Source organism: Chelonoidis abingdonii, chromosome 11 (assembly GCF_003597395.2).
Source record: "Chelonoidis abingdonii isolate Lonesome George chromosome 11, CheloAbing_2.0, whole genome shotgun sequence".
Taxonomy (NCBI): domain Eukaryota; kingdom Metazoa; phylum Chordata; order Testudines; family Testudinidae; genus Chelonoidis; species Chelonoidis abingdonii.
Window position 1 is genome coordinate 979,753 of NC_133779.1, and position 23,881 is coordinate 1,003,633.

Consider the following 23,881-nt stretch of genomic DNA (forward strand, 5'->3'; position numbering starts at 1 on the left):
TGTTGGGGGGGGCGGGGGGGGGTGGGGCGCTGCTCTGGGCTGGCGCCGAGCGGGACCTGCGGCTCTCCCCCGGGGGCTGGCTGGGGTCCCTGGGCCGCGGCCTCCTCCTGGGCTTGGGCCTGTCACGGGCCCGCGGCCGGTCCGGGCGCGGCGTCCTCTCGGGCAGCAGGTCGAGGCCATTGGGAAGGCGGGCGGGAGAGTCGCGAGGCTGTGGGGCAAAGAGCGCGTCAGGCGTGGGGCTGGAGCCCCCACCCGCCCCCCAGGAGACAGGCTCTGGCCCTGACCGCAGGCAGCGGGGCCAGGAGAGCTTAAGCCCCCTTCATGTTCCTCTGGAGCAGCTCCAGCTTACGGCCTCGCCCCATGGCGCTGAGTGACCCCTGGCCCCACGGCGCTGGCCGCTCTCCCGAGACAGGGTGTCGGGGACCCCTGCTTCCTTCTGCAACCGGCCGCAGGGGCTTTCCCCTGCAACAGGAGCCCAAAGGAGTTAGCTCTGCAGACACGGGGCCAGATCCCCAGCTGGCGTAAATGGGCCATTGCTGCTCCGACTCTGCCGACTCCTCCACCGGGCACCGCGGGACACACTTACTGGGGCCGGCACCTGCGCGGTCGACTCCTTCTCCTGCAGCTGCTCCACAATATCCGCCAGCGTGGTCTTGCTGCCAGCGAAGAGAGAGAGGATGAGACGCGCGGCAGTGCCAGGCTCTGGGAAACGGGCAGCCCTGGCGCAGGGAGGGAGCCAAGACCGAGACGGGATGGGTGGAGGGCGCCCAGCACCCCCCTCACCCCCCGCAGATTTCCGGCTGGTGCTGGGAGACGTCTGGGATCTGACACAGGAAAACTCAGTGGGGGTTTTTTCGTTTGGGTGAAAAGAAAATCCGAGGGATCTGGTGGGGAAGCCGTTTTCTACCCAACGTCCAGCAGCCAGGGGCCAAGCAGCCTCTAGCGCGGCCGATCTTCCCCCTCAGCCCAGGGCCCTGCCGGTCGAAGGCCCCCTAGCGACGCCGGAAGCAGGTGTGGGCGCAGCTGGGGGGGTCTCGGGCCGTGCTGCACGGGGGGCCGTGCTGCACGGGGGGCCGTGCTGGGTGTGAGACGCCCCCTCCTGGCACATCCCTGCGCTGCACTCATCTCCCTCTTGAGTAAACGGCTACAGAGTGAAACTGGTTTCACTCCGGCGCCGGAAGAGGGGTCAGGTTTGTAGGTTTGGCGCAGACGGGGCGAGCAGGGGGAGAGACCAGCCGCGGTTTCCTCCCTCCCCACCTGAGACACAGCAGCTGCAGGAGGACTTTGCTGGTTGCCAGCTGCCCCTCGGGTGGCCGAGGCAGCTGCCAGCCTGACATGCTCACACTGCTGGCCAGAGCAGGCGGGATGCTGCACAGGCCCAGCTGAGCACCGACAAAAGCCCTCGTGCTCTTCTCGCGTCCCGGGCCTGGCTCAGGCAGACCCTGCTCCCAGGCAGGAGAAGCAGGCGGAAGACAGCAGCAGCCCAAGCCTCGGACTAGGGGGCACTGGCCTCAACTAGCCAAGGGACGCTGGCAAATCCTGGGCCACATTTCCCATCTGAATCACCAGGAGACATTAGGAGAACAGCCCAGGGGGCCGCGGGGCCAGAGAACAAAGCCCTGAACAAACATGAGACCAAAGTGGATATTGCCAGGAATATGGACACAGCCCTTTCTCCGTGGTCTGCTCATGGCAGATGAATTCAATTCCAGGCAATTGAACATCCACTTGCTGCCCGTTTGGTGGATTTGATGAATTATTTACATGTAATTCAGGGCCTTGGTTCGGAATGGGATTGTTTCCGTTTGCTGTGAATGCAGCGTGCGAAATCCCCCAGCCCGTGTCTGCAGCATCCCTGCGACAAGGCGAGATGCACAAGAAATGCAGGCTTGTGCTGAGAAGCCAGCTTGCTTCTTGGTTCAGTTTCTATACAGCCAGGTTATGTTTGAGTCTCTCCCCGGTTCTAACCCGGGGTTAACACTGGCCCTCGGGGATCCCCAGCCAGCCAGGGCTTTGAGAAACAAACCACCTCGGTCCACGCCCTCCGTGCCCCAGGACACGGACGTGTTTCACGGGCACATTTCCAAACAAACGGTGAAGCGCTGGCGGGACTGAACCCCAGGACTGCAGGGTGTGGCCCAGGCCCAGGGAGCGGTGAGCTAAGACCCCCCTGGGAAGTCACTCTCTGGGGTGCCGGGGGCCCAGAGATGCCAGCAGAGAGTGTGGAGCGTGGAACTCACCCGCCCCCTTTGGGCTCGTGCCGGGGTGTCTCCTGCTCGCTGGACTCCTGCCGCTCCAGCCGCCGCTCGTGCCGCTCCCGGCGCCTCTCCGCCTGCTCGTGGCGCGGCATCTCCTGCTCACTGGACTCCTGACGCTCCAGGCGCCGCTCCCGGCGCTCCCGGCGCCTCTCCGCCTGCTCGTGGCGTGGCATCTCCTGCTCGCTGGGCTCCGGGCACTGCTCCCGCGGCTGCTCCGGCTGCGTCTCGGCCTGGTGGACTTGGGCCGGCTCCGCCAGCCCCGGGCTCACTGTGGGCACATTGAAGGTGCTGGCTCGGCTTGGCTGCCAGCATCTTCCTTCAGTCCGTCGCTTTTGCTCCTGAGCCATCTCCGGGCGCCAGCGGCCAGTGCCTCCCTGCACGCGGTCAAGCCGGGGCTGCAGCCGCTCCAGCTTCATCTCTGCGCACATAGGCCACCCTGAGCATCCAGCGGCTCTGCGGCTCCCTGGCCCCACTGGTGAAGGCCGAGCCTGGGGCCGCCCCGCAGCAGGTCTTCTGACGCTCCAGCTTTGCTTCGGCCATGGCCAGCAGCGAGGGGCCCTTGAAGGCCGGCTCGCGGGTTCACCCCAAGAAATTTGGCGGCCCAGGAGCGGTGTAGGCTGTCTGCTTGCTTGCTCGGCCTTCAGTTCTCCAACTGAGGGAAAACGGGCTCTGGTTAAGCGTAGGGGGCCCGACTCCAGGTTCTCTCCCTGGCTTCTGGGAGGGAAGTGGGTGCTATGTGTTATAGAGGAAATAAGTTGGGCAGCCAGGACCCTGGGTTCTGTCCCCGGCTCTGGAGGGGAGTGGGGGCTAGGTCAGCGGTGGAGGGGGGACGCTGAGAGCCAGGATTCCTGGGTGTGATCTCCAGCCAGCGAGATGTGACATTCTCTGCCCCATATGTGGGTGGATTGGGGCGTGGCTGGGGCGGGATTGGGAGAAGGGCCGGAGGACCCCTATGCTGTGGTGTTCCCTGCCCCAGGCTCATGGGGTGTATCGGGGCAACTGTGGCCTGTGCTGCGCGTGGTCATAACCCCAGGGACCATGGGGAGCAGATGGGGGGCGTGGGCTGCGCCCCTGCAACTGGTGGCTATTCCCTGCCCACGAGGGCAATATGGGGGTGGATTGGGAGTGTGGCTGAGGTGTGTGGATGGGACGCAGAATAGGGGGGCTTCACCAGGCCCCCAGGGCCCATGGGGGTGGATCCGGAGTAGTGGCTAGCGGGGGATCGGGGCGGATGGAGGGCGTGGCCAGGGGCGTGCTGGGGAAAGGTTAGGAGGCATAGGCCAGGCCCCTATGCTGTGGCTGTCCTGCCCCAGGGCCCGATGGGGTGGGATCAGGCTAGGGTGGCTGGGGGGATCAGGGGGTGCCGAACGCGGGCGAGGGCGCACACCCCTCGCAGTGGCTGAATTGAGGCGCTTCGCGTCCCACCTGGGAGCACCGTGCAAGTCGGCCCTGCGGCGCCGAAATCCTCCCCATGATCGGCAGCCGCCTTGCGAAAGGCCATCGTGGCGCCGGATCATGCTGCTCACTCGTCCACGCTGCTGCCTACAGCTCGCAGCTCTTCAGCACGGGCCGTGGGCGGTGAGCCAGCCATCGGCCACACGCCTCTGTGCAAACTGGTGCACTTTCCAGCACTGGGGGAGAGCGGGGGTCAGATGAGGCCCCCCAGCTCATCCCTTTGGCTGGGGCCAGTCTGGGGCGCCACACACCAGCACTGTGGCGGGCCAGTCACACATGGGCGCTGGCCACGGAACGCCAGAAGGGCTGGCACAGGCACATGGCAACTAAGGCCAGTGAGAGAGCCCCCAGGAGTTTTTCCCTGGTCCCCCAGCCCCTCCCCCCCCGGCTCACCATAAACCATAGACACCACTCCCCTCCGAGGGCCGGGAAGAGAACCATGAAGTCCCGTCCCAGCCCCTCCCCCTGCTCTAAGCACTAGACCTCACTCCCCCAGGGCCGGTGAGAGAACACCAGGAAGTCGTGGCTCCCCAGCCCTCCGCTCTAATCACTAGACCACCACTCCCCTCCCAGGCCAGGGAGAGAACCCAGGAGTCCCTGGCTCCCAGCCCCGACCTCTAACCACTAGACCCCACTTCCCTCACCAGTCCTGGCTCCCAGGCAGCCCCCCCCCCCACCCCCCGCTGTAAGCAGTCGCCACCAGGTTCGTACAGAGGTCCTATCCCGGACCTGGGGTGGCGGAGTGCCCTGCACCACTTTGCGCAGCCACTCCAGTGCTTGTCCCAGACTTGTCCACTCAGCTCCTCTTTCTTGGGTCATCAGCCTCTGTTCCAAGGGGGCCCTGAATCTTTTTTTTTTTTGCAGAGAGATTTGTACCCTTGTGGTCTCAGGCCTGCGCACCCCACTCCCACCCCAGCCACCGCCCCCCTGTTCCCCATCCCGTCCCCAGCCCCCGTCTCCCATCCCCCACACCCATCCCCCATCCCCTGCCCCCCAGCCCCAGCTCCCGCCCCCCACCTCACCCCAACACCAGCGCCGGTGCCGGCGTTACCTCCTCAGCCACAGGGCTTCTGTTGAGCACCAGAGTCTTGCCCAGCTCCACGCAGGCCGCGATGCTCTGGCTCCGGGCTTCGATCTCACTCTTCAGCCCCTGGTGATAGTTCATCAGCACCTCCACCGAGGACATGTCCCTGGGGGGAGACGGGGCAGGCCTGGCTACGGGGGAGGAGCAGGGCCAGGCGGAGGGGCCCCCACAGCGGCCGCGTGGGCTCCAGGGCCCCGACACTGCCCTCAGATCCATGCCAGCGGGACCCCCCTGCCAGCCCCGTCCCCACCAGGTCCCCAGGCCTGGACAAACCTCCTCCCTTTCTCAGGCACCCAGAGGGGAGAGTCCGGAGCCCAGGGTCTCTGCCCCTTCCTGCCCCCAGGAGCTCTGCCACGGTGTCCGGGGCAGGTCTCGCACAGGGCAACCACTCATTGGACAGGACGGAGCCTGGGGGGTGAGGAGCCTGCGCCAGTGACAGAGAGAGAGAGGGCTAGCTGGCTGCTGCAGGGCGGAGGGATGGAGGGAGGGATGCAGCGAGGGATGGAGGGATGCTGCAGGACGGAGGGATGGCAAGATGGAGCGAGAGAGGGATGGATGCTGCAGGATGGAGGGATGCAGCGAGGGATGGATGGACGGAGAGCTGGAGGGAGGGAGGGATGCAGCAAGGGATGGAGGAATGCTGCAGGATGGAGGGATGGAGTGAGGGAAGGATGGACACTGCAGGACGGAGGGATGCAGCGAGGGATGGATGGACGGAGAGTTGGAGCGAGGGAGGGAGGGACGGAGGGATGCAGCAAGGGAAGGATACTGCGCGACCAAGTAAGGGAGGGAGGGTGTGACGAACTGGGCCTGTTCTTAGTGGGGGCTGTGAATGCTGACGGGGTGTGGGCCTGGGAGGACGATCTGCATTGGGGGTGGGAGACTGGCTGGAGGGAGGAGACCTCAGCAGGTGACGGGAGAACCCTGGAAGGGGGGGAGGCCAGGTGACACCTCTGCCCGGGAAGCTGAACAAAGGCTGGGGGGGAGGAGAAGCTGGGGAGTGGGTGGGGGGTTCAGGAGCTGCCTGGGGAATGGAGGGAAGCACAGACAGGGCTCTGACCCCCCCAACTGGGGCTGTGGGCCTCCTGGGACCCCAAGATGGACCTAATTAGGGGGGATCCTGTTTTCTGTGCCTGCAAAACCTGTCTGGGATTGTGTTCCTGTCGGCCGAATAAACCTCCTGCTTTCCTGGCTGGCTGAGAGTCCCGGTGAATCGCAGGGAGACGGGGGTGCAAGGCCTTGTGTCCCCCCACACTCCGTGACAGAGGGACAGAGGGATGCAGCGAGGGAAGGATGGACGGAGAGATGGAGTGAGGGAAGGAGGCTGCAAGATGGAGGGATGGAGCGAGGGTAAGATGGATGGAGAGATGGAGCGAGGGAGGGAGGGACGGAAGGATGGAGCGAGGGATGGATGGACAGTGGGATGGAGGGATGCTGCAGGATGGAGAGATGGAGCGAGGGATGGAGGCTGCAGGACAGAGGGATGCAGCGAGGGAAAGATGGACAGAGATGGAGGAATGGATAGACGGAGGGATGCAGTGAGGGAGGGAGGGACAGAGATGGAAGGAGGCTGCAGGACGGATGGGCAGAGGGATGGATAGACGGAGGGATGCAGCGAGGGATGGATGGACAGAGAGATGGAGGGAGGGAGGGAGGGATGCTGCAGGACAGAGGGATGCAGCGAGGGAGGGAGGGACAGAGATGGAGCGAGGGAAGGAGGCTGCAGGACGGATGGGCAGAGGGATGGATAGACGGAGGGATGCAGCGAGGGAAGGATGGACAGAGAGATGGAAGGAGGGATGGAGGGATGCTGCAGGACAGAGGGATGCAGCGAGGGAGTGAGGGACAGAGAGATGGAGCGAGGGAGGGAGGCTGCAGAAGGCTGCCTGCCTGCCTGGCTACCATAGGCCAAAGGCTGGGCTGCACTGAGCCGTCTGAGGCTCCCAAGGCCAAGCCCCGGTGGCTCCGGTACCTGGGCTTCTCGCCGGTGCCGATCTGGCAGATGACATCGTCCATCCAGGAGACGAGGTCGCGCACCATGCTGGTGAAGCGCATCTTGTCCGTGGTGGTGGTGATCTGCAGCCGGCACGCCTCGCACGAGCCCAGCAGCTCCTTCCACGCCCGCAACACGTCCTGCTCCTTGGTGGCGATGGCATCGGCGTTCTCCCCGGCATACACTGTCCGCAGTTGGGCCGCCCCCTCCTGCAGCTGCCGCACCTGCTGGGGAACAGGGCTGAGCGGAGCGGCCCTGGAGCTGTGCACAAGGATCACTGCACCTGGCACTGCAATGCAGCTGCTTCTGGAGTGCGGCGCGGGGACTGGTTAGACAGGGCCCATGGCCGGGGGCTGAGACAGTCCCCTCTGGGGTGGGCGTGGGGGCTGGTCAGACAGGGTTCCAGGGCTGAGATGCGTCCCCTCTGGGGTGGGGCGCAGGGGCTGGTCAGACAGGGCCTCGTGGCCGGGGGCTGAGATGCATCCCCTCTGGGGTGGGGCACGGCGGCTGGTCAGACAGGCCCCATGGCCGGGGGCTGAGACGGTCCCCTCTGGGGTGGGGCGCAGGGGCTGGTCAGACAGGGCCCTGTGGCCGGGGGCTGAGATGCGTCCCCTCTGGGGTGGGCGTGGGGGCTGGTCAGACAGGCCCCGTGGCCGGGGGCTGAGACGGTCCCCTCTGGGGTGGGGCGCAGGGGCTGGTCAGACAGGGCCCCGTGGCCGGGGGCTGAGATGCATCCCCTCTGGGGTGGGGTGCGGGGGCTGGTCAGACCGGGCTCCAGGGCTGAGACGCGTCCCCTCTGGGATCGGGCGCGGGGGCTGGTTCCCCCCCAGAGCCCCTCACCTGGCTCACCAGCACCTGCACGTCATGCTCGAAGGAGCTGAGCACCCGCTGCAGGGCCCCGGCGGAGCTGCGGGACTCGCGAGCCGCCGCCTCCGGCAGCCGCTGCTTTTTCTCCTCGATCTGGGCCAGCAGGTCCTTGCAGTCGCTGAAGAACTTGTGCAGCTCGTGGGAGGCGGCCAGCATCTGGGCCCGCGTCTCCATCAGCTCCAGCAGGTCAGCCCAGGCCTCGTTCACCCCGTCCTTCCACTCCGCGATGGTGGCCGCGTCCACATGCCCGCAGTCGATCAGCTCATCCACCATCTGGTTCACGGCCGAGAGCCGCTCGTTGCCCACGCTGCCCGTCTCGCTGGCGAACGCCGTGAACTTCTCCTGCAGCAGCTGGGGGGCAGACCATGGCGCAGCCCGTGGGCGATGGATGGCACAGGACGGAGCCCCTGGCCTCGGGCCAAGCCCCTGAGCCCAGCCGGGGGAGGTGGAGCGCAGCACGTGACACGGCGACCATGGGATGGTTAGAGGGCGTGGCATAGATACAGCATCCAGCCGGGCACAGGGAATCCGGCACGGGGGCACGGGAAACAGTCAGCCCAGTCTGGGGGGCGTGTGCCCGTGGGAGCGCAGGGCAGGGGGGCATGTGCCCTGGGGGCGCTGGGCAGGGGGCGTGTACCCTGGAGGCACGTGCCCCTGGGGGCGCTGGGCAGGGGTGCCCCTGGGGGTGCTGGGCGGGGGGCGTGTGCCCCTGCGGGTGCTGGGCAGGGGGGCGTGTGCCCTGGCGCGTGCCCTGGGGACGCTGGGCAGAGGGGCACATGCCCCTGGGGGCGCTGGGCAGGGGGGCGTGTGCCCTGGGTGCGCTGGGCAGGGGGGTGTGTGCCCTGGGGGCGCATGCCCCTGGGGGTGCTGGGCAGAGGGGCACGTGCCCCTGGGGGCGCTGGGCAGGGGTGCCCCTGGGAATGCTGGGCGGGGGGGCGTGTGCCCTGGCGGGTGCCCCTGGGGGCGCAGGGCAGGGGGGCGTATGCCCCTGGGGGCGCTGGGCAGAGGGGCATGTGCCCTTGGGGGTGCTGGGCAGGGGTGCCCCTGGAGGCGCTGGGCAGGGGGGCATGTGCCCTGGGGGCGCTGGGCAGGGGGTGTGTACCCTGGGGGCGCATGCCCCTGGGGGTGATGGGCAGAGGGGCACGTGCCCTTGGGGGTGCTGGGCAGGGGTGCCCCTGGGGGCACTGGGCGGGGGGCGTGTGCCCCTGGCCGCGCTGGGCAGGGGGGCGTGGGGTGCTGGGCAGAGGGGCACGTGCCCCTGGGGGCGCTGGGCGGGGACACGGCACAGCGTGGATCCCCCCGAGCCGTCCGCGGGCGCCTCACTCACCGTGACGTGCTCGAAGTCCTGGCCCAGCTCCGGCGACCCGGCCACCACCTCCTTCTCGGCGATCCAGTGCTCCAGGTCATCCACCTCGCGGCTGAGCTGGTAGAGCCAGTACTGCTGCTCCAGCCCGGCCTTGCGCTCCTCCGCCAGGTCCTTCAGAGACACGTAGAGCCGGTCAGCCTGAGACTGCCGCCTACTTATCTGTTCACTGGGCAAGGACACAGCCTGGTCAGTGCAGAGAACCGCGCCCGGCCAGTGGGGCGGGGCGGGGGGGGCAGGCGCCCACCTACCTGTCGGGGTGGCCCAGCTCCAGCAGGGCGCGGCACTGGCGGGACAGCTGGGCAACCGTCTCCTCGTAGTTCTCAATGCTTTGCTCCAGCAGCAGGTGCTTCTTCAGCAGCTGCAGGGTGCCCTGCTCGTCCTGGGGCGGGGGAGGCAGCTGGTGTCAGCGGTGGGATCCGAGCCAGGCGCCCGGCCGCTTACGGGACCTGTCCACCGTGCCAGAGCCCCACCAGCCACCGGCTCCCGCTCCTGGGCTCCCAACAGCCCAGGGGACAGTGACACCCGCTGAGACCTCTCCCCTGCCCCACAGCGCCTCCCTGGAGCCAGCACCAACTGCCAGGAGACAGAACCCCCTGGTGCCCCTGCCCCACAGCACAGCACCCCCTAGCGCCCCCCTGGGGTCAGCCCTCCCTGCCAGGGGAGAGCACCCCCTGCTGAGCCCCCCACCTGCAGCACAGCGCCTCCTGCTGCCCCCGCCCCACAGCACAGCGCCCCCTAGCACCCTGCGGGGACCAGCCCTGCCTGCCAGGGGAGAGCACCCCCTGCTGAGCCCCCCACCCACAGCACAGCGCCCCCTAGCTCCCTCCTGGGGCCAGCACCAATTGCCAGGGGACAGCGCCCTCTGCTGCCCCCACCCCAAAGCACAGCGCCCCCTGCTGCTCTGGGGCCAGCCCTGCCTGCCAGAGGAGAGCACCGGCTGCTGAGCCCCCCATCCCACAGCACAGCACCTCCTGCTGCCCCCGCCCCACAGCACAGCGCCCCCTAGCGCCCTGCGGGGACCAGCCCTGCCTGCCAGGGGAGAGCACCCCCTGCTGAGCCCCCCATCCCACAGCACAGCGCCCTGTGCTGCTCCCGCCCCCCAGCGCCCCCTAGTGCCCCTCAGTGCCCCGCTGGGACCAGCCGTGCCTGCCAGGGGAGAGCACCCCCTGCTGAGCCCCCCATCCACAGCACAGCGCCCCCTGGTGCCCCCACCCCACAGCACAGCGCCCCCTGGGCACCTCCCCGGGGCCAGCCCTGCCTGCCAGGGAGAGCGCCCTCTGCTCCCCCCGCCCCACAGCACAGCACCCCCCGGGGCCAGCCCTGCCTGCCAGGGAGAGCGCCCCCTGCTGCCCCACCCCACAGCACAGCACCCCCCCCGGGGCCAGCCCTGCCTGCCAGGGAGAGCGCCCTCTGCTCCCCCCGCCCCACAGCACAGCACCCCCCCCGGGCCAGCCCTGCCTGCCAGGGAGAGCGCCCCCTGCTGCCCCACCCCACAGCACAGCGCCCCCCCGGGGCCAGCCCTGCCTGCCAGGGAGAGCGCCCCCTGCTGCTCCACCCCACAGTACAGCACCCCCTGCTGCCCTGCCCCGTCCCAGCCCAGCCCCGACCCCCCGCTCACCTTGCCCTTCTCCTCGTTCATCAGCAGCAGCTCCTGCTCGCTGAGCCAGGCCTCCACCTCGCCCACGTCGAAGTAATACTGCTCCACCTGGTAGGTGGTGTCCAGCAGGTGCTGGCGCTGCTCCGTCTGCTCCTGCAGCGCCCCCCACAGCTCCCGCAGCTTCTCCAGCAGCAGCTGCACCCCGGCCACCTCGGGGATCTTCATGGAGGTGAGGGCGCCCGCCCGCTCCAGCACCTCGGCCACCCGGGGCTGGTGCACCTGCAGCTCACGCCGCAGGTTCTGGGGTGGGGCGTGGGGGGCAGGGTTAGCTCCGCCCAATCACACATACTGGGGTGAGGGGTCTCGATAGCTGGGGCTCTGGCAGCCGGGGCCCCCCACCACACTGCAGACAGGAACTGGGCCCCATAACCATCCCCAGCAAGGGGGTCAGTGCCCAAGACACAGAGAAGGGCAGGGGCTGGATCCCCCCAGTGTCACACTGAGCCGGACACAGAACCCAGGAGTCCTGGCTCCCAGCCACTCCCCTGTAACCACTAGACACCACTCCCCTCGCAGAGCCAGGGAGAGAACCCAGAGTCCTGGCTCCCAGCCAGCCCCCAGCCAATTACTAGACCCCACTCCCCTCCCAGGGCTGGGTGAGAACCCAGGAGTCCTGGCTCCCAGCCCCCCTGCTCCAACCCACCAGCCCCCCACTCCCCTCCCAGGGCTGGGCGAGAACCCAGGAGTCCTGGCTCCCGGCTCGTGATGCTGCGGGATCCCAGCGCTCGGTGAGGACCAAGCCCACCTGGTTCTTCTTGATGAAGTTCTGCACGGCCTGCAGGCTGCTCCCAGGATCTCGCAAGGTGGCGAGCGGCAGCCGGTCCTGGACCCAGCTCTGGAGGGAGAGGGGACAGAGCAGAGGAGCCGTGGCATGAAACCCGAGGGCCGGGCCAAGGGCCGGGCCAGGGTGAATAAAGCAAAGATGAGGGAACGGCTATGCCTGGATCACATCCTGGGCACCAGAACCTGCCCGCCCAGGCAAATCGGGGTCACTCCACTGGCGTCACTGGGGCCAGATCCCTCCGGTGTAAATCGGGGTCGCTCCACTGGCGTCACCGGGGCCAGATCCCCCCAGTCTAAATCGGGGTTGCTCCACTGGAGTCAATGGGGCCAGATCCCCCCGGTGTAAATGGGGGTCACTCCACTGGCGTCACTGCGTTCTTTTGCAATCCCTTTAGTAGCCACATCACCCTTCCTAGCGTGGAATCCTGCCTGACAGCCCCAGACAGCTGTTTGGGGCGAGGAAAGGCCGTGTGCATAGTTAAAGTCGTCCTCATGGCCAGCTGCTCAAGAAGAAGTGAGAGACGCAGGAGAGACGCAGGAGACAATCAGAAAACATCCCTTGTCTCTGATGCTAAGAGTCAGCAGCATCAACAACCTCAGGGGTGAGGCAAACACGCCTCCCCCCAAAGGCAAGACAAGGAATCAGAGAAAACAGTGGAGAACCCCAAGGTTACCAGTGTGTGTGTGGGTGGGTGGGTGTGATTAAAGGCATATGCTAACCGTTATATTTTCAATAAAGGCGGCGTGTTCCCTTGCCCCCTGAAAACGATCCCATGTGCTTCTTATAAGCATAACAAGATCCCGCTGGTGTCAATTGGTGTCACTCCATTGGATTCACCAGGGCCAGCCCCTCAGCCGGTGCAAATCCGCAGTGCTCCACTGATCTCTGAATGCACCGCAGAATGCACCGCAGATGTGAGGCCGATCTGACGCTGCTCGGGCAGCCGGGAACTCCGCCTCCACAGCCCCCTCCATCCCTGGCCTTTCGGGTGACCGGGGCTCTAACCGGGCCCCTGCCGACTGGCAGGCACCGCTCAGCTCCTGGAACTGGGGCAGGGGATGGGAAGCTGCCCCTCGCCCCCAGCAATCCCCCATCCCCGACTTACAATCTCATCCTCCAGGTCGTGGCAGACCTGATGCATCTCCTTGGAAGCCAGCAGGATCCTCCTCCTCTCCTTCAGGGGCTCGATGAGGCGGACAATCCGCATCCCCACTGAGGTCTGCTTCTCGTCCACCGCCTCCTTGCTGGCCGGCTCCAGGGGCAGGGAGGCCAGCTGCGCCTGGAGCTGCCCGGCCTCTTTGTACCACTCCTCCATCTGTGACTCCATCGTCTGCGCACAAGAGAGAGACCGCAGAGGGGTGAGGGCCGGGGGCTGCCGGGGCCGAGCATCATGGAGGAGCCGTGAGGCCGGGCGCAGCGCAGGACGGCGAATGATCACACGGGGCCCTTCTCACCTCAACCTTTACAAGCCTCGTTCTTGCTGGAGAATGGGCCTCGACTCCCAGCCCGGGACGCTAACTGGAGACAGGAGGCCTGAGGGGCGACTGACCCATGGCTGGCGCGTCAGGCGGTGTCGCTGCACGCAGCCAGCGGGAGCAGATCCCCGGCCCGTAGCTCCAGGGGGCCCGACTCCCAGCTGCTCGTCCCCCCACGCTGCGGGGCCGTTTGCACCGGCACACAGTGGGCGTGAAATGCTTCCCCTCCGCTCTGGTGGTGTTTTCCACCCGCCCTGTGCTGGTGTGGCCAGAAAGGGGATAGGCAGCGGCAGGTGGGACTCATGGAGCTGTGCTAATGGGCGTCCGCTCGGGATCTGGCCCCTCCGCTCTGGCCACCCCTGTGAAATCGTGTCACAGTGCTGTCTTCACGGGGGGGCAGCAAGAAGGGACTGGGTCCGGGGCTGCCAGCGTAAGTAGTTCCCACTTTCCCCCGCAGTCCCCTTTTCCCCTCCACTCTCGAGCCCCGCTCCTGCCTCGGGGGCGGCATGGGTCTCCCCTGGGCGGCAGCTGGAGAAATGCCACCTGGGACACATTGCCAGCATCTCCCTGATCTCCCTGGCCTGCGAAGGTCCCCTCACCACGCCCCAGGGCCAGGGCCCTTGGCAGCGGGGGGCGGGCGGGGGGGGTTGGCTTCGAAACCCACCCATCCATCAAAACAAAATGCTCCGACCCCCAAGTAGCGCCCCCCCACCCCACCCCTGACACTACCGGGAGGACAGGCAGGGCTCAGCGAAGCTTTGAAAGTTACAAATGCCACAGCCTCTTTCCAAATACTGCCCCCCCGGCCCCGACTGCCACAGCCTGACCCCCTGCAGCACACATCAGCCTGCTGCACAACCAGGAACCCTCAGCCAGGTCCCTCTGGGGGGACAGGAGCTTAGACCCCAGACTTGGGGTTTCTGCCTCTTCCCAGCCAGCCCAGAACTGAAACTAAAAACCCCTCCAGCCGACTGCCTCCCCTCCCCTCCCCCCGGCTCCTCCTCTCCCTTTGTCCAGTTTCCAGGGCAAAGGCGTCACCTGCCCCTACCTGCCTTCTGGCTCAGGAACCATCCCTCACCTAAAGTCACCCCCTGCTCTCCCCTCCCCCATGCAGACAGCCCCAGTAAAACTAAATGACATTCCCAGGTCAACCTGCCCCACTCCCCTCTCAGAGCCAGGGAGAGAACCCAAGTGTCCTGGCTCCCAGCCCCCCAGTTCTACCCCACTAGACCCCCTCCTGTCCCCTCTCTGAGCTAAGCATAGAACCAAGGCGTCCTGGCTCCTAGGCCCCCTGGTTCTAACCACTAGACCCCACTCTCCTCCCAGAGCCAGGGAGAGAACCCAGGAGTTCTGGCTCCCAGCCAGCCCCCCCCCTAACCCCTAGACCCCACTCCCCTCCCAGAGCCACGGAGAGAACCCAGGAGTCTGGATGTACAGTGCCTCCATGCAGCATACCCACGTGCTGGGCTTGGTGTCACAGGTCCAGCCCCCTCCCTGCTGCACCCCACCCACCCAGCCATACCTGGAGTTTCTTCAGCTGGTTGTTGACGGTGGCCAGGCTGGCGCCAGCATCCACAGCCTGCAGCTGCCCCTCCATGTTCACCAGCCTCTTGTCCAGGTCCGCGTAGCTCTGCACGAGTTGCTCTGCCTTGCTGGCCTCGAAGAGCTGCTGGGCCCTGGCCTGCGCCGTGCCCTCGAGCTCCACCCAGCACTGCCGGATCTCCTCCAACTGCTTCTTCACGGAGCCGGCCAGCTCCGGCTTCTCCTCCATGAGCTGCTGGCCTTCCTGTGCAGGCAGAGGGCAGGGTCAGCGCTACACTTGCCCTCCGCTGCAAAGCCAGGCCTGGTGCCAAGGCCCATCCTGGGCCCCGCAGCTCAACGCAGGCTGGGATCCTGGCCCCTGTGAGGTCAGCGGGGCAGGATTTCACCCCCTTGTGCCCAGAACCCCCAACGGCACCTGCCGCCTGCCTGCGCCTGTCCTGGCTTTAGCAATGCAGGTGCAGGACTGTATCCCCCTGCCAGAACCCATCCCGGCACCTGCAGCAGGTGACGGTGATGGTGCACCCCATAATGCTTCATAGAAACATGCTAATGAGGGTGAAGGATGTAACTGCAACACGCTTCATGCGGAAGGTCTCTGGTAAGGGATCGTTACAAAGCTCATCATCTCCCAAGTGTGGGCAGCCTGTTTGTATGAACGGACCCGTCTTGTATCTGGAACTAGGAATATGAAATAGAACCCTGAGGCCCATTGTAATTATGCAAAGTGGGGCCATTAATGGTGGCTTGGAATCCTGACGGCTCCCACAGGACAATTGGGTGTAAATGGCTGTTTACTCGCAACCCTTCCTGGGAGTCAGGCATGGGGCTGAAATGACTGCTTTACCGGACAAGCCAAGCCGCGAGTCAGGACGCGGAAGAACGGACGAGCGAGTGGTCTGGGGTCGCGCGAGCAGGGACGACCAGGTAGACCATCGCACGGTACACCGCAGTGCGGCTGTTCAACTGGCACACTCCAGTATTAAACCTGGGGCGCGCTTTAGCACATGGCGCCAGACAACCACCGGCCCTCCGCAGCCACCCTCTCGTGAGGGGCGAGGGGCATAGAGACACAAAGGATCCCGCCCCTTTGGTCCCAAGAGGACCAATGGGGAGGTGAGCAACGAAGCGGTGGAGATTGCGTCACTTCATGACGACACACCCACCTACACGGTCATCTTCAGGCCGAGCGGGCGCAGCAGGGCGCACACTCTGGGGCAGAGAGGGGAGAGGAATGCGCGGGCCAGCTAAGGCAGGGGGGCTAGGGCCATGAATAAGTACGCTGACGCTCAAGCGAACACCAGAGGGTGCGGAATTTACCTGGATTCAGTTATCCTACTGTACTTAGACTCAGACTTGGCGGTTTGCTGCATTATATGTCGAGCCTCGGAGGAGCTTAATACATTACTTTGTCTAGTCTTATAATATGCAGACGGAAACCAACACTTGAATCATGGGCACTATCTCTTATACACTACAACCAGATAATTCACTTTTGGTTTATAATAACCGCAGACGAGTAATGATATACAGGGGAAGCAAAAAACCACTCCGACCGCCATTCATCCATCACTGAGGGCGTAGTGGTAAATATAGTTTAGAGAGGCGCGAGGGACGTAGTTTCTGAGGGGATGCAGCGACCATGTAGGAGCTTCTCAGCAGGAGATGCAAACCAGGATTTATGAGGGGCTTTAGGACTCCTTCCGAGTGGGCAGCTTACGGGTTTTTAACCGGTATGCTGAGAGGAACAGGGGAGCAAGCAGTTTGGTCACGGTTCAGTTAGTCCTCTAAGGAGACAGGCACTGGGGCGGTCGTGGACTGTCGCTATCTGACCCCTTGCAATCGGTGCCGCTTTCCGACGCATGCGTCTAGGGCAGATGTCGTATGGGCTCTATTTAGTCTTATAGCACCACAGGGCAGGCCTGGGTTAGCTCTGGCAGAGGCACCCATGGCTGCTAACGTCTCGCGAAACGGTCTCGGACTAGTGGCAGCGTTCCAAGGTAGGCAGGGGCCTGCGCTCGTATGCTATAAGACGCCATTCGACATCACTGCTACGCCTTAGGTCCGCGTAGGGCCGCAGAGGCGCGCAGGGCGCCCAGGGCGCTCATACGTTTGTGTAGCTAGGCCTGGAGGGACAGCCCAGGTCCGGGCAGAGGCACGAAGAGACGGGTTCATGCCGCGGGGCGTAGGGTTCCGGCTAGCCACGACGCGGGTCCAAGTGGATGCCTCCCAGCGAGCGTTTGGCACCCAGGGGCGAGCACGAGCTCCGGCTGGTTCCCATGTCACAAAGCCCCTCCTGGCCGGCACACGGAGAAAGAGAGAGCTAGAACCACAGGTCCACGCACGCTACGCGCGGGAGTCATCGAGATGGTCCCCACCGGAGAACACTTGACACTGAAGCTTACGGCACTCCCCGCGCACGGAATGCCTGCGGTGGACGCGGGTTATCACTGGAGCCGCTGAACGGGCGGAGCAGCCCCATAAAGCCATTACCGCCGCTCTGCACCGTTGCTGCGGCGCTCCCTACCCCGTCCAGTTGCCTGGGCGGCAAATCAGAGCTGGCCCCCTGGCCCTCTGCGATCCACCTCATCTGTAATCTAATCAGTGCCCCACCCACCAGCGCTACCAGTGCCCCTCAGATTGCACTCAGGCTCTGGAGGATCGGCTCGCGCTCCCGCGACTCTGCCGCACTGCCCAGACCCCCCATAGAGCCGCCCCACTGAGATCCACGGCTGCGCTCGTCCGTGTCCTGCGGGGATATGCAGCACGGCCCACAACACTACAGACTACACAAACCTCACACGGAGCGGGCCCCCCTGCCTGTCCTATCCCCATAAGCTCCCCCTGCTGCCCTGTCTGTCCATACCCGCACAGCTATCCCCGTCTGCTGTCTGTCCCTCCGTCCAGCCCCATTAGCTGCCCCTCTGCTGTCTGGTCCGGGCCCTGGCCCGTCCCCCAGCTAGCCCCCGCGGGCTCTCTGCTGTCTGTCCCTGACCGTCCATCCCCATAAGCTGCCCTCTGGGCGTGTCTGCTTGCCCTGCCGTCCGCACAGCTACCCCATCTGCTGTCTACTCTCGATAGCTTCCCCTCTGCTGTCTGTCCCTGCCGTCGCATCCCATAAGCTGCCCTGCTGCTCCTGTCTGTAGCCGCTGCCCGTCCCCACAGCTGTCCCTCTGCCTGTACTGGCCGGCGATAGCTAACCCCCTGCCTGTCTGTCCTCTGTTCCTCACGTGGCCCCGGGACCGGGCCCCCCCCTCCCCGCGCAGCCGCCCGGCCATGGACGCGGGCAGGGCGCGGGAGGGCGTCGGCTGCAGGCGGAGCGGGGCTGCGGGACCGGAGGCGCGCGGGGGCGGTGCGGGGCGATCGAGAGCGCGGGGCATGCGGGGGCTGCGAGGGGCTGCGAGGGCGACGGGACCGGGGCTGCCGGGGCGGTGCGGAGGCCGATCGGGAGCTGCGGGGATCGGGGCGGCGGCGGTGCCCGGTAGCCACCTCTGTGCCCGCAGCTCGCCGGCTGGATGGGGGAGAAGCGGCTTCATGAAGCGGGGAACAGGCGCCCAAGCCCCGAACGCATCACGCGACTGGGCTACGGCCAGGGGCGCTCCGGGCCGAGCGGGCCAGAACCCGCGAGTCGGCTGGACAAGATCGAGCAGGTGGTGAGCTGGGGGGAGGGGGATGTGTTTAAGCCTTCATCCCTTGCCCTCCGGGGATCTCCCTGCATGGACCTGCCACCACAACATCCCTATACCGTCCCCCTCGGGCCTCCATCCTCTCTCCCCAGGATTTCCCTCCCAACTGCCACCCCTCAGGATCCCCAATCCCGCCCCCCAAGGGCGCCCCAATCTTCCTCTCCCCGGGTTGGCCCCCCCAAGCTCACACATCCTGCCAACCCCCAGGCTCTCACCCCAAACCTCCATCCCTCCCCCCCAAGGGAACTGCTTGTCCTGACCCCACCCCCCCCGGTCCATCCCTGGGGCAATACCCCCTGCCCGGGCGCCTGGGCCTGGCACGTGTGGCCGACCGTTGTCTGTGGTGCTCTCGAAGTGGGTGGAAAGGGTCAGGGGTGCCATAGAAGGAACAGGCCCCGGTCCATTGGCGTCCGTACTGGTGCCGGCTGTGCCAGCTGGAGGACGTATCGCCCTGTGCCTAGGGCGAGGCCTGGCCCGGCTTGGGCATCCAACTGGCGATCGATCTGCCACCGCGCGGCACTTGCAGTAGCGTCTGCACGGTCCGCGTTCTGGGCGCCTCTGCAGACAGCGGAGGGAAGGGCTTCTCACCCGGCCCGCTCTCTGGGGGCTGTCACAGGGGACCCATGCCGAGAAAGGTGTGGGGAACAGGGGCGGACCCTCGCCAGCCGGGCCCAGTGCTGGGTGCTGATGTCGCAGCCTGGGAGTGAATTCCAGGGAGCTCACCCGTGGGGCTTTGTGGTAGCAGGGGGAATGCCCCCACCGTCAAAAACCCCTGAGGTTAAATTGTTCCTTCAAAACCACGGTGGCCCGGGGCGTGCAAGGCATTGCCGTGCCAGCAGCTGGCCAGAGCCCAGGGCGGCAACCAGTGTGAGTGCGCTGGCACGGATGCACAACGCGCCCGGTGCTCTCACCAGTCGCACCAGAACCAACCATGTGCCTGCGGGCGGGCGGGTAGCAGACGAGCTTGCAACTCGCAGGGGAGCTGAGCCTGTTGTGCGAGCCCAGACTGGGCTGGGTCTGAGGCCCCAACAGGCCCAAGGCCAGGAGAGAGCGTGAGGAGGGGTCAGGCCCTGCTGCCCACAGTGTCCCCGCCACCAAATCCCCATGCGGCAGGGTCCTGCTGAGGGCGCACGTGGGCGGAAGCTGGTGCGTGCTGGAGCACAGGCTGGAGCCCCCCGGGGGGGCACCAGGGATAGCGAACTGATGGAGCAGTGCCGCAAAATGACCCTGCCTGTGTCCTCACTGACCTCCTTTGGTGTGTGTGGGTGTGTGGGGGGGCGCACAGAGACCTTTCTCCTGAGCAGGGTAGCGCCCTGGAATCGACGTTTTTCTTCCTAGCTCGTGGAGGCTGCTTTGAAATGTGTGTACTGGGGAGGGGTAGCCGGCCTGTCCGACCGCTGCGTGTGGGAGCTGTGTCGCCCCCATCACTCCATGTGTGTGGTGGAGGTCCGTGTCCCGGCCCCACTACCATGGGGTGTGATGGAGCCGTGTCCACCTCCGGCTAGCTGCGTGTGGTGTGTGGAGCCATGTCCCCCCCCCCCGCTATGTGTGTGGGTGGACCGGTGTCCCCCTATCCACTGCCATGTGGTTGTTGGAGCCATGTCTCGCCGCCTCTCTCGGAGTGGTGGGTGGAGCGATTCCCGCTTCAACTCCGTGTGTGTGTGTAACTGTGCCCAAGAGAGAACCGTCCCCTACCTACTAAGCATTAGAACCAAGGTCTCCTGGCTCCAGGCCTCCCTGGTTCTAACCACTAAACCCAGCTCCCCCAACAGGGAGAACCAGGAGTTTCGGCTCCAAGCCAGCCCCCTCCACTAACTCCTGAGACACCCCCCCCCCCAGACCACGGAGAGAACCCAGAGTCGATTACATGCTCCAGGCAGCAAAACCGCACGCTGGGTCGGTGACAGTCACCCCCTCAACTGCTGCATTCCCACCCACCCACCATGTACCTGAGTTGCTGCAGCTGGGTGTTGAGTGGCCAGGCTGCGCCAGCCCACACTTGCAGCTGACCCCTTACCATGTTCACAATCCCTCATTGTCCAGGTCCGCGAAGCTACTGCGACGAGTGCTCTGCGCTGCTGGCCTCGAAGACGCTGGGCCCGGGCCTCCCGCCCATCATAGAGCTCCACCCAGCACTCGCGATCTCCTCCAACATGCTTCTTCCATCGGAGCCGCCAGCTCCGGCTTCTCCTCCATGAGCTGCTGGCCCCGCAGAGCAGAGGGCATGGGTCAGTCGCTACACTGCCCTCGCTCATAAGCAGGCCTGGTGCCAAAGGCCCATCCTGCCCGCAGCTCAAGCGCAGGCTGACCTGGCCTGTGAGGTCAGCGGGCAGGATTTCACCATCCCTGTGCCAAACCCCCCAACAGGCACCTTGCCGCCGTCTGCGCCTTCTGGCTTTAGCCAATAGTCAGTGGCAGACTGTATCCCCCGCCAGAGACCCATCACCGCACCTGCGAGCAGGTGACGGGAATGGTGCACCCCATAGATGCTCATAAAACATCTAAGAGGGTGAAAGGATGTAACTCACACGCTTCATGCGGAAGGTCATCTGTAAGGGACGTTACAAAAGCTCATCATGCTCTCAATGTGGGCAAGCCGTTTGTATGAACTGACCCGTCTGTATCTGAACTAGGAATATGAAATAAAACCCTTGAGGCCAATTGTAATATCAAAGTGGGGCCCATTAATGGTCTTGGAATCCTAGACGGCTCTCCCACAAGGACAATTGGTGAAAAGGCTGTGTACTGCCAACCCTCTCTGGGAGTCAGGCGAAAATGGAGGCGGGGGGGGGTCCCCACAGACATGTGAACCAATGTCACCTGGTGCTGTGAATCCATCTTAAACCTGGCTTTATCCATTGGGGGGGAGGGGGCTAGAGAAACAAAAGGATTCCGCTTGGACCAAAGTATATGGGGTGGAGCATGGACAATGGGAGTGGCAGTCATGAGAACCCCCTAGGCCACCGCCGAAGCTGGGCAACACGGGCGTAACCCGGGAAAGATCGGGCCAGGCTAGGAGGAAGGCTAGGCTGTGATAAGACGCTGACATGGACATACTCGGAGGGGGAGAATTACCTGGATCAGTTTCTACTGGATGAAGACTACAAACGTAGGCGTGTTTTGTTTTAATTTTTGCTTGCTGGTAACTTACTTTGTTCTGTCTGTTATTACTTGGAACCACTTGAATCCTACTTTTTATACTTCACAAAATCACTTTTGTTTATTAATTAACCCAGAGTAAGTGATTAATAGCTGGGGGAGCAAACAGCTGCGCATCTCTCTATCAGTGGTATAGAGGCCGGACAGTTTATGAGTTCACCCTGTATGAGCTTTCTACAGAGTGAAACGGATTCATTTGGGGTTTGGATCCCGTTGGGAGCTGGGTGTCTGGGTGCTGGAGACGGGAGCACTTCTTATGCTGTTTTCAGTTAATTCTGCAGCTTTGGGGCGTGTGGTTCAGACCTGGGTCTGTGTTGCAGCAGGCTGCTGTGTCTGGCTAAACCAGGCAGGGTTCTGGAGTCCCAGGCTGGCAAGGAAAACGGGCTCAGAGGTAGTTTCAGGTAGCAGGGTCTCGGTGATCAAACGCATCACAGTAGCCTTAGTCCCAGGGCCAGCTCCAGGCCCCAGCGCGCCAAGCGTGTGCTAGGGGAGGCATGCCGCGGGGGGCGCTCTGCCGGTTGCCGGGAGGGCGGCAGGCGGCTCCAGTGGACCTCCCACAGGCGTGGCTGCGGAGGGTCCGCTGGTCCTGCACTCCGGTGAAGCATCCACAGGCACGCCTGCGGGAGGTCCATCGGAGCCACGGGACCACCGGACCCCCCGCAGGGAAGCCTGCGGGAGGTCCACTGGAGCCGCTGGACCGGCGAGCAGCAGAGCGCCCCCCGTGGCGTGCCACCGTGCCTGGGGCGGCAAAATTGCTAGAGCCGGCCCTGCTTAGTCCCCATCAATATATCAGTGTGTCACAGCAGTGCCCAGAGAAATCAGCTGAGATCCGGGCTCCGGCCTGCCAGGCACTGCCCAGACCCCCACTGAGATCAGGGCCCTGTCGTGTCTGGGGAGCACACGGCTCCACACACACACACACACGGAGCGGGCGGGGGGGGGACACAGCTCTACATACACACAGTGTCGGGGGAACACAGCTCCACACACACATGGAGTGGGGGAGGACACAGCTCCCCATACACACACACTCGGAGCAGGGGGGACACGGCTCCACACACACACAACTTGGGGGGGGCACAGTTACACACACACACGGAGTGAAGGGGGACATCGCTCCACACACACTCCCGGAGAGGGGGCGGACATGGCTCCACACAAACACATGGAGTGGAGGGGGACACGGCTCCACCCACACACATAGCGGGGGGGGGGGGACATGGCTCCACACACACACGCAGCTAGGAGGGGGACACGGCTCCACACACACATGGAGTGGGGGGGGGACACGGCTCCACACACACATGGAGTGGGGGGGGGGACACAGCTCCACACGCAGCGGGGGGACAGGGCTCCCCCTCCCCAGTACACACATTTCAAAAGCAGCCTCACGAGCTAGGAAGAAAACGTGATTCCAGGGCGCCTGCTCGGGAAAGGTCTCTGTGCGCCCCCCCACACACCCACACACACCAAAGGAGGTCAGTGGAGGACACACGGGCAGGGTCACTTTGCAGCACTGCTCCATCAGTCGCATCCCTGGTGCAACCCCCCCGGGGGCTCCAGCCTGTGCTCCCAGCAGCACCCAGCGCCCACGCGCTCAGCAGGACCCTGCGCATGGGGATTTGGTGGGGGGGACACTGGGGCAGCAGGCCTGACCCCTCCACGTCTCCCTGGCTTTGGGCACTGTGGGGGGGGCCTCAGACCCCAGCCCCAGTCTGGGTGCACAACAGGCTCAGCTCTGCAGTGCAAGCTCGTCTGCTCCCCGCCCGCCCGCAGGGCACATGGTGGTTCTGTGCGTGGGAGAGCACCGGGCGCGTGTGATCCGGGCAGCGCACACACGGTGCCGCCCTGGGCTCTGGCCAGCTGCTGGCAGGCAATGCTGCAGCCCCCGGGCCACCGTGGGTTTGAAGGACAATTTAACCTCAGGGGTTTGATTGAGGTGGGGGCTTCCCCCTGCTCCACAAGCCCCACGGGTGCAGCTCCCTGGAATCACTCCAGCTGGACATCAGCACCCAGCACGGGCCCCTGGCAGGGCCGCCCCATGTTCCCACACCTTCAGGCATGGGTCCCCCTGTGACAGCCCCCCAAGAGAGCAGGGGCCCGGGGGGGTGAGAAGCCCCTTCCCCTCCCGCTGTCTGCAGAGCGCCCAGAAGGGACCGTGCAGACGCCTGCAAGCCGGTGGCAGAGATGCCAGTCTGGATGCCCAAGCCGGGCCAGGCTGCCTAGGACAGGGATACGTCCCTCCAGCTGGCACAGCCGGACCAGACGGACGCCAATGACCGGGGCCTGTTCCTCTAGGGCCCCCCTGACCTTCCACCCCAGAGAGCACAAGACAAGGTCGGGCCACCGTGCCAGGCCAGGGCCCGGGCAGGGGGTGCCCCAGGGATGGACCGGGGGGGTGGGGTCAGAAAGCAGTTCCCTTGGGGGGGAGGGATGGGGAGTTGGGGGAGAGCCTGGGGGGGGCAGGATGTGGGAGCTGGGTGAGGGCCGGGGGCTGCCGGGGCCGAGCATCATGGAGGAGCCGTGAGGCCGGGCGCAGCGCAGGACGGCGAATGATC

General features: G+C 65.2%; 2 protein-coding genes across 2 annotated transcripts in view; one reads left to right on the top strand and one right to left on the bottom strand.

Annotated features, from left to right (window-relative positions):
* LOC116819215 (cdc42 effector protein 2-like) overlaps positions 1-23,881 on the top strand; it is a 280,118-nt gene that overhangs the window by 153,499 nt on the left and 102,738 nt on the right. The gene's annotated exons all lie outside the window — the stretch shown is intronic.
* Positions 1-23,881, bottom strand: part of SPTBN4 (spectrin beta, non-erythrocytic 4) — a 71,793-nt gene that overhangs the window by 4,849 nt on the left and 43,063 nt on the right. The window contains 16 exon segments of the mRNA XM_075070711.1: positions 14-208; positions 587-656; positions 2,241-2,676; positions 3,829-3,889; positions 4,765-4,903; positions 6,770-7,014; positions 7,631-8,008; positions 8,985-9,189; positions 9,272-9,402; positions 10,642-10,920; positions 11,426-11,515; positions 12,570-12,794; positions 14,462-14,725; positions 17,709-17,989; positions 20,182-20,473; positions 20,693-20,713. Of these exon segments, the coding sequence (XP_074926812.1) occupies positions 14-208; positions 587-656; positions 2,241-2,676; positions 3,829-3,889; positions 4,765-4,903; positions 6,770-7,014; positions 7,631-8,008; positions 8,985-9,189; positions 9,272-9,402; positions 10,642-10,920; positions 11,426-11,515; positions 12,570-12,794; positions 14,462-14,725; positions 17,709-17,989; positions 20,182-20,473; positions 20,693-20,713 (3,312 nt within the window).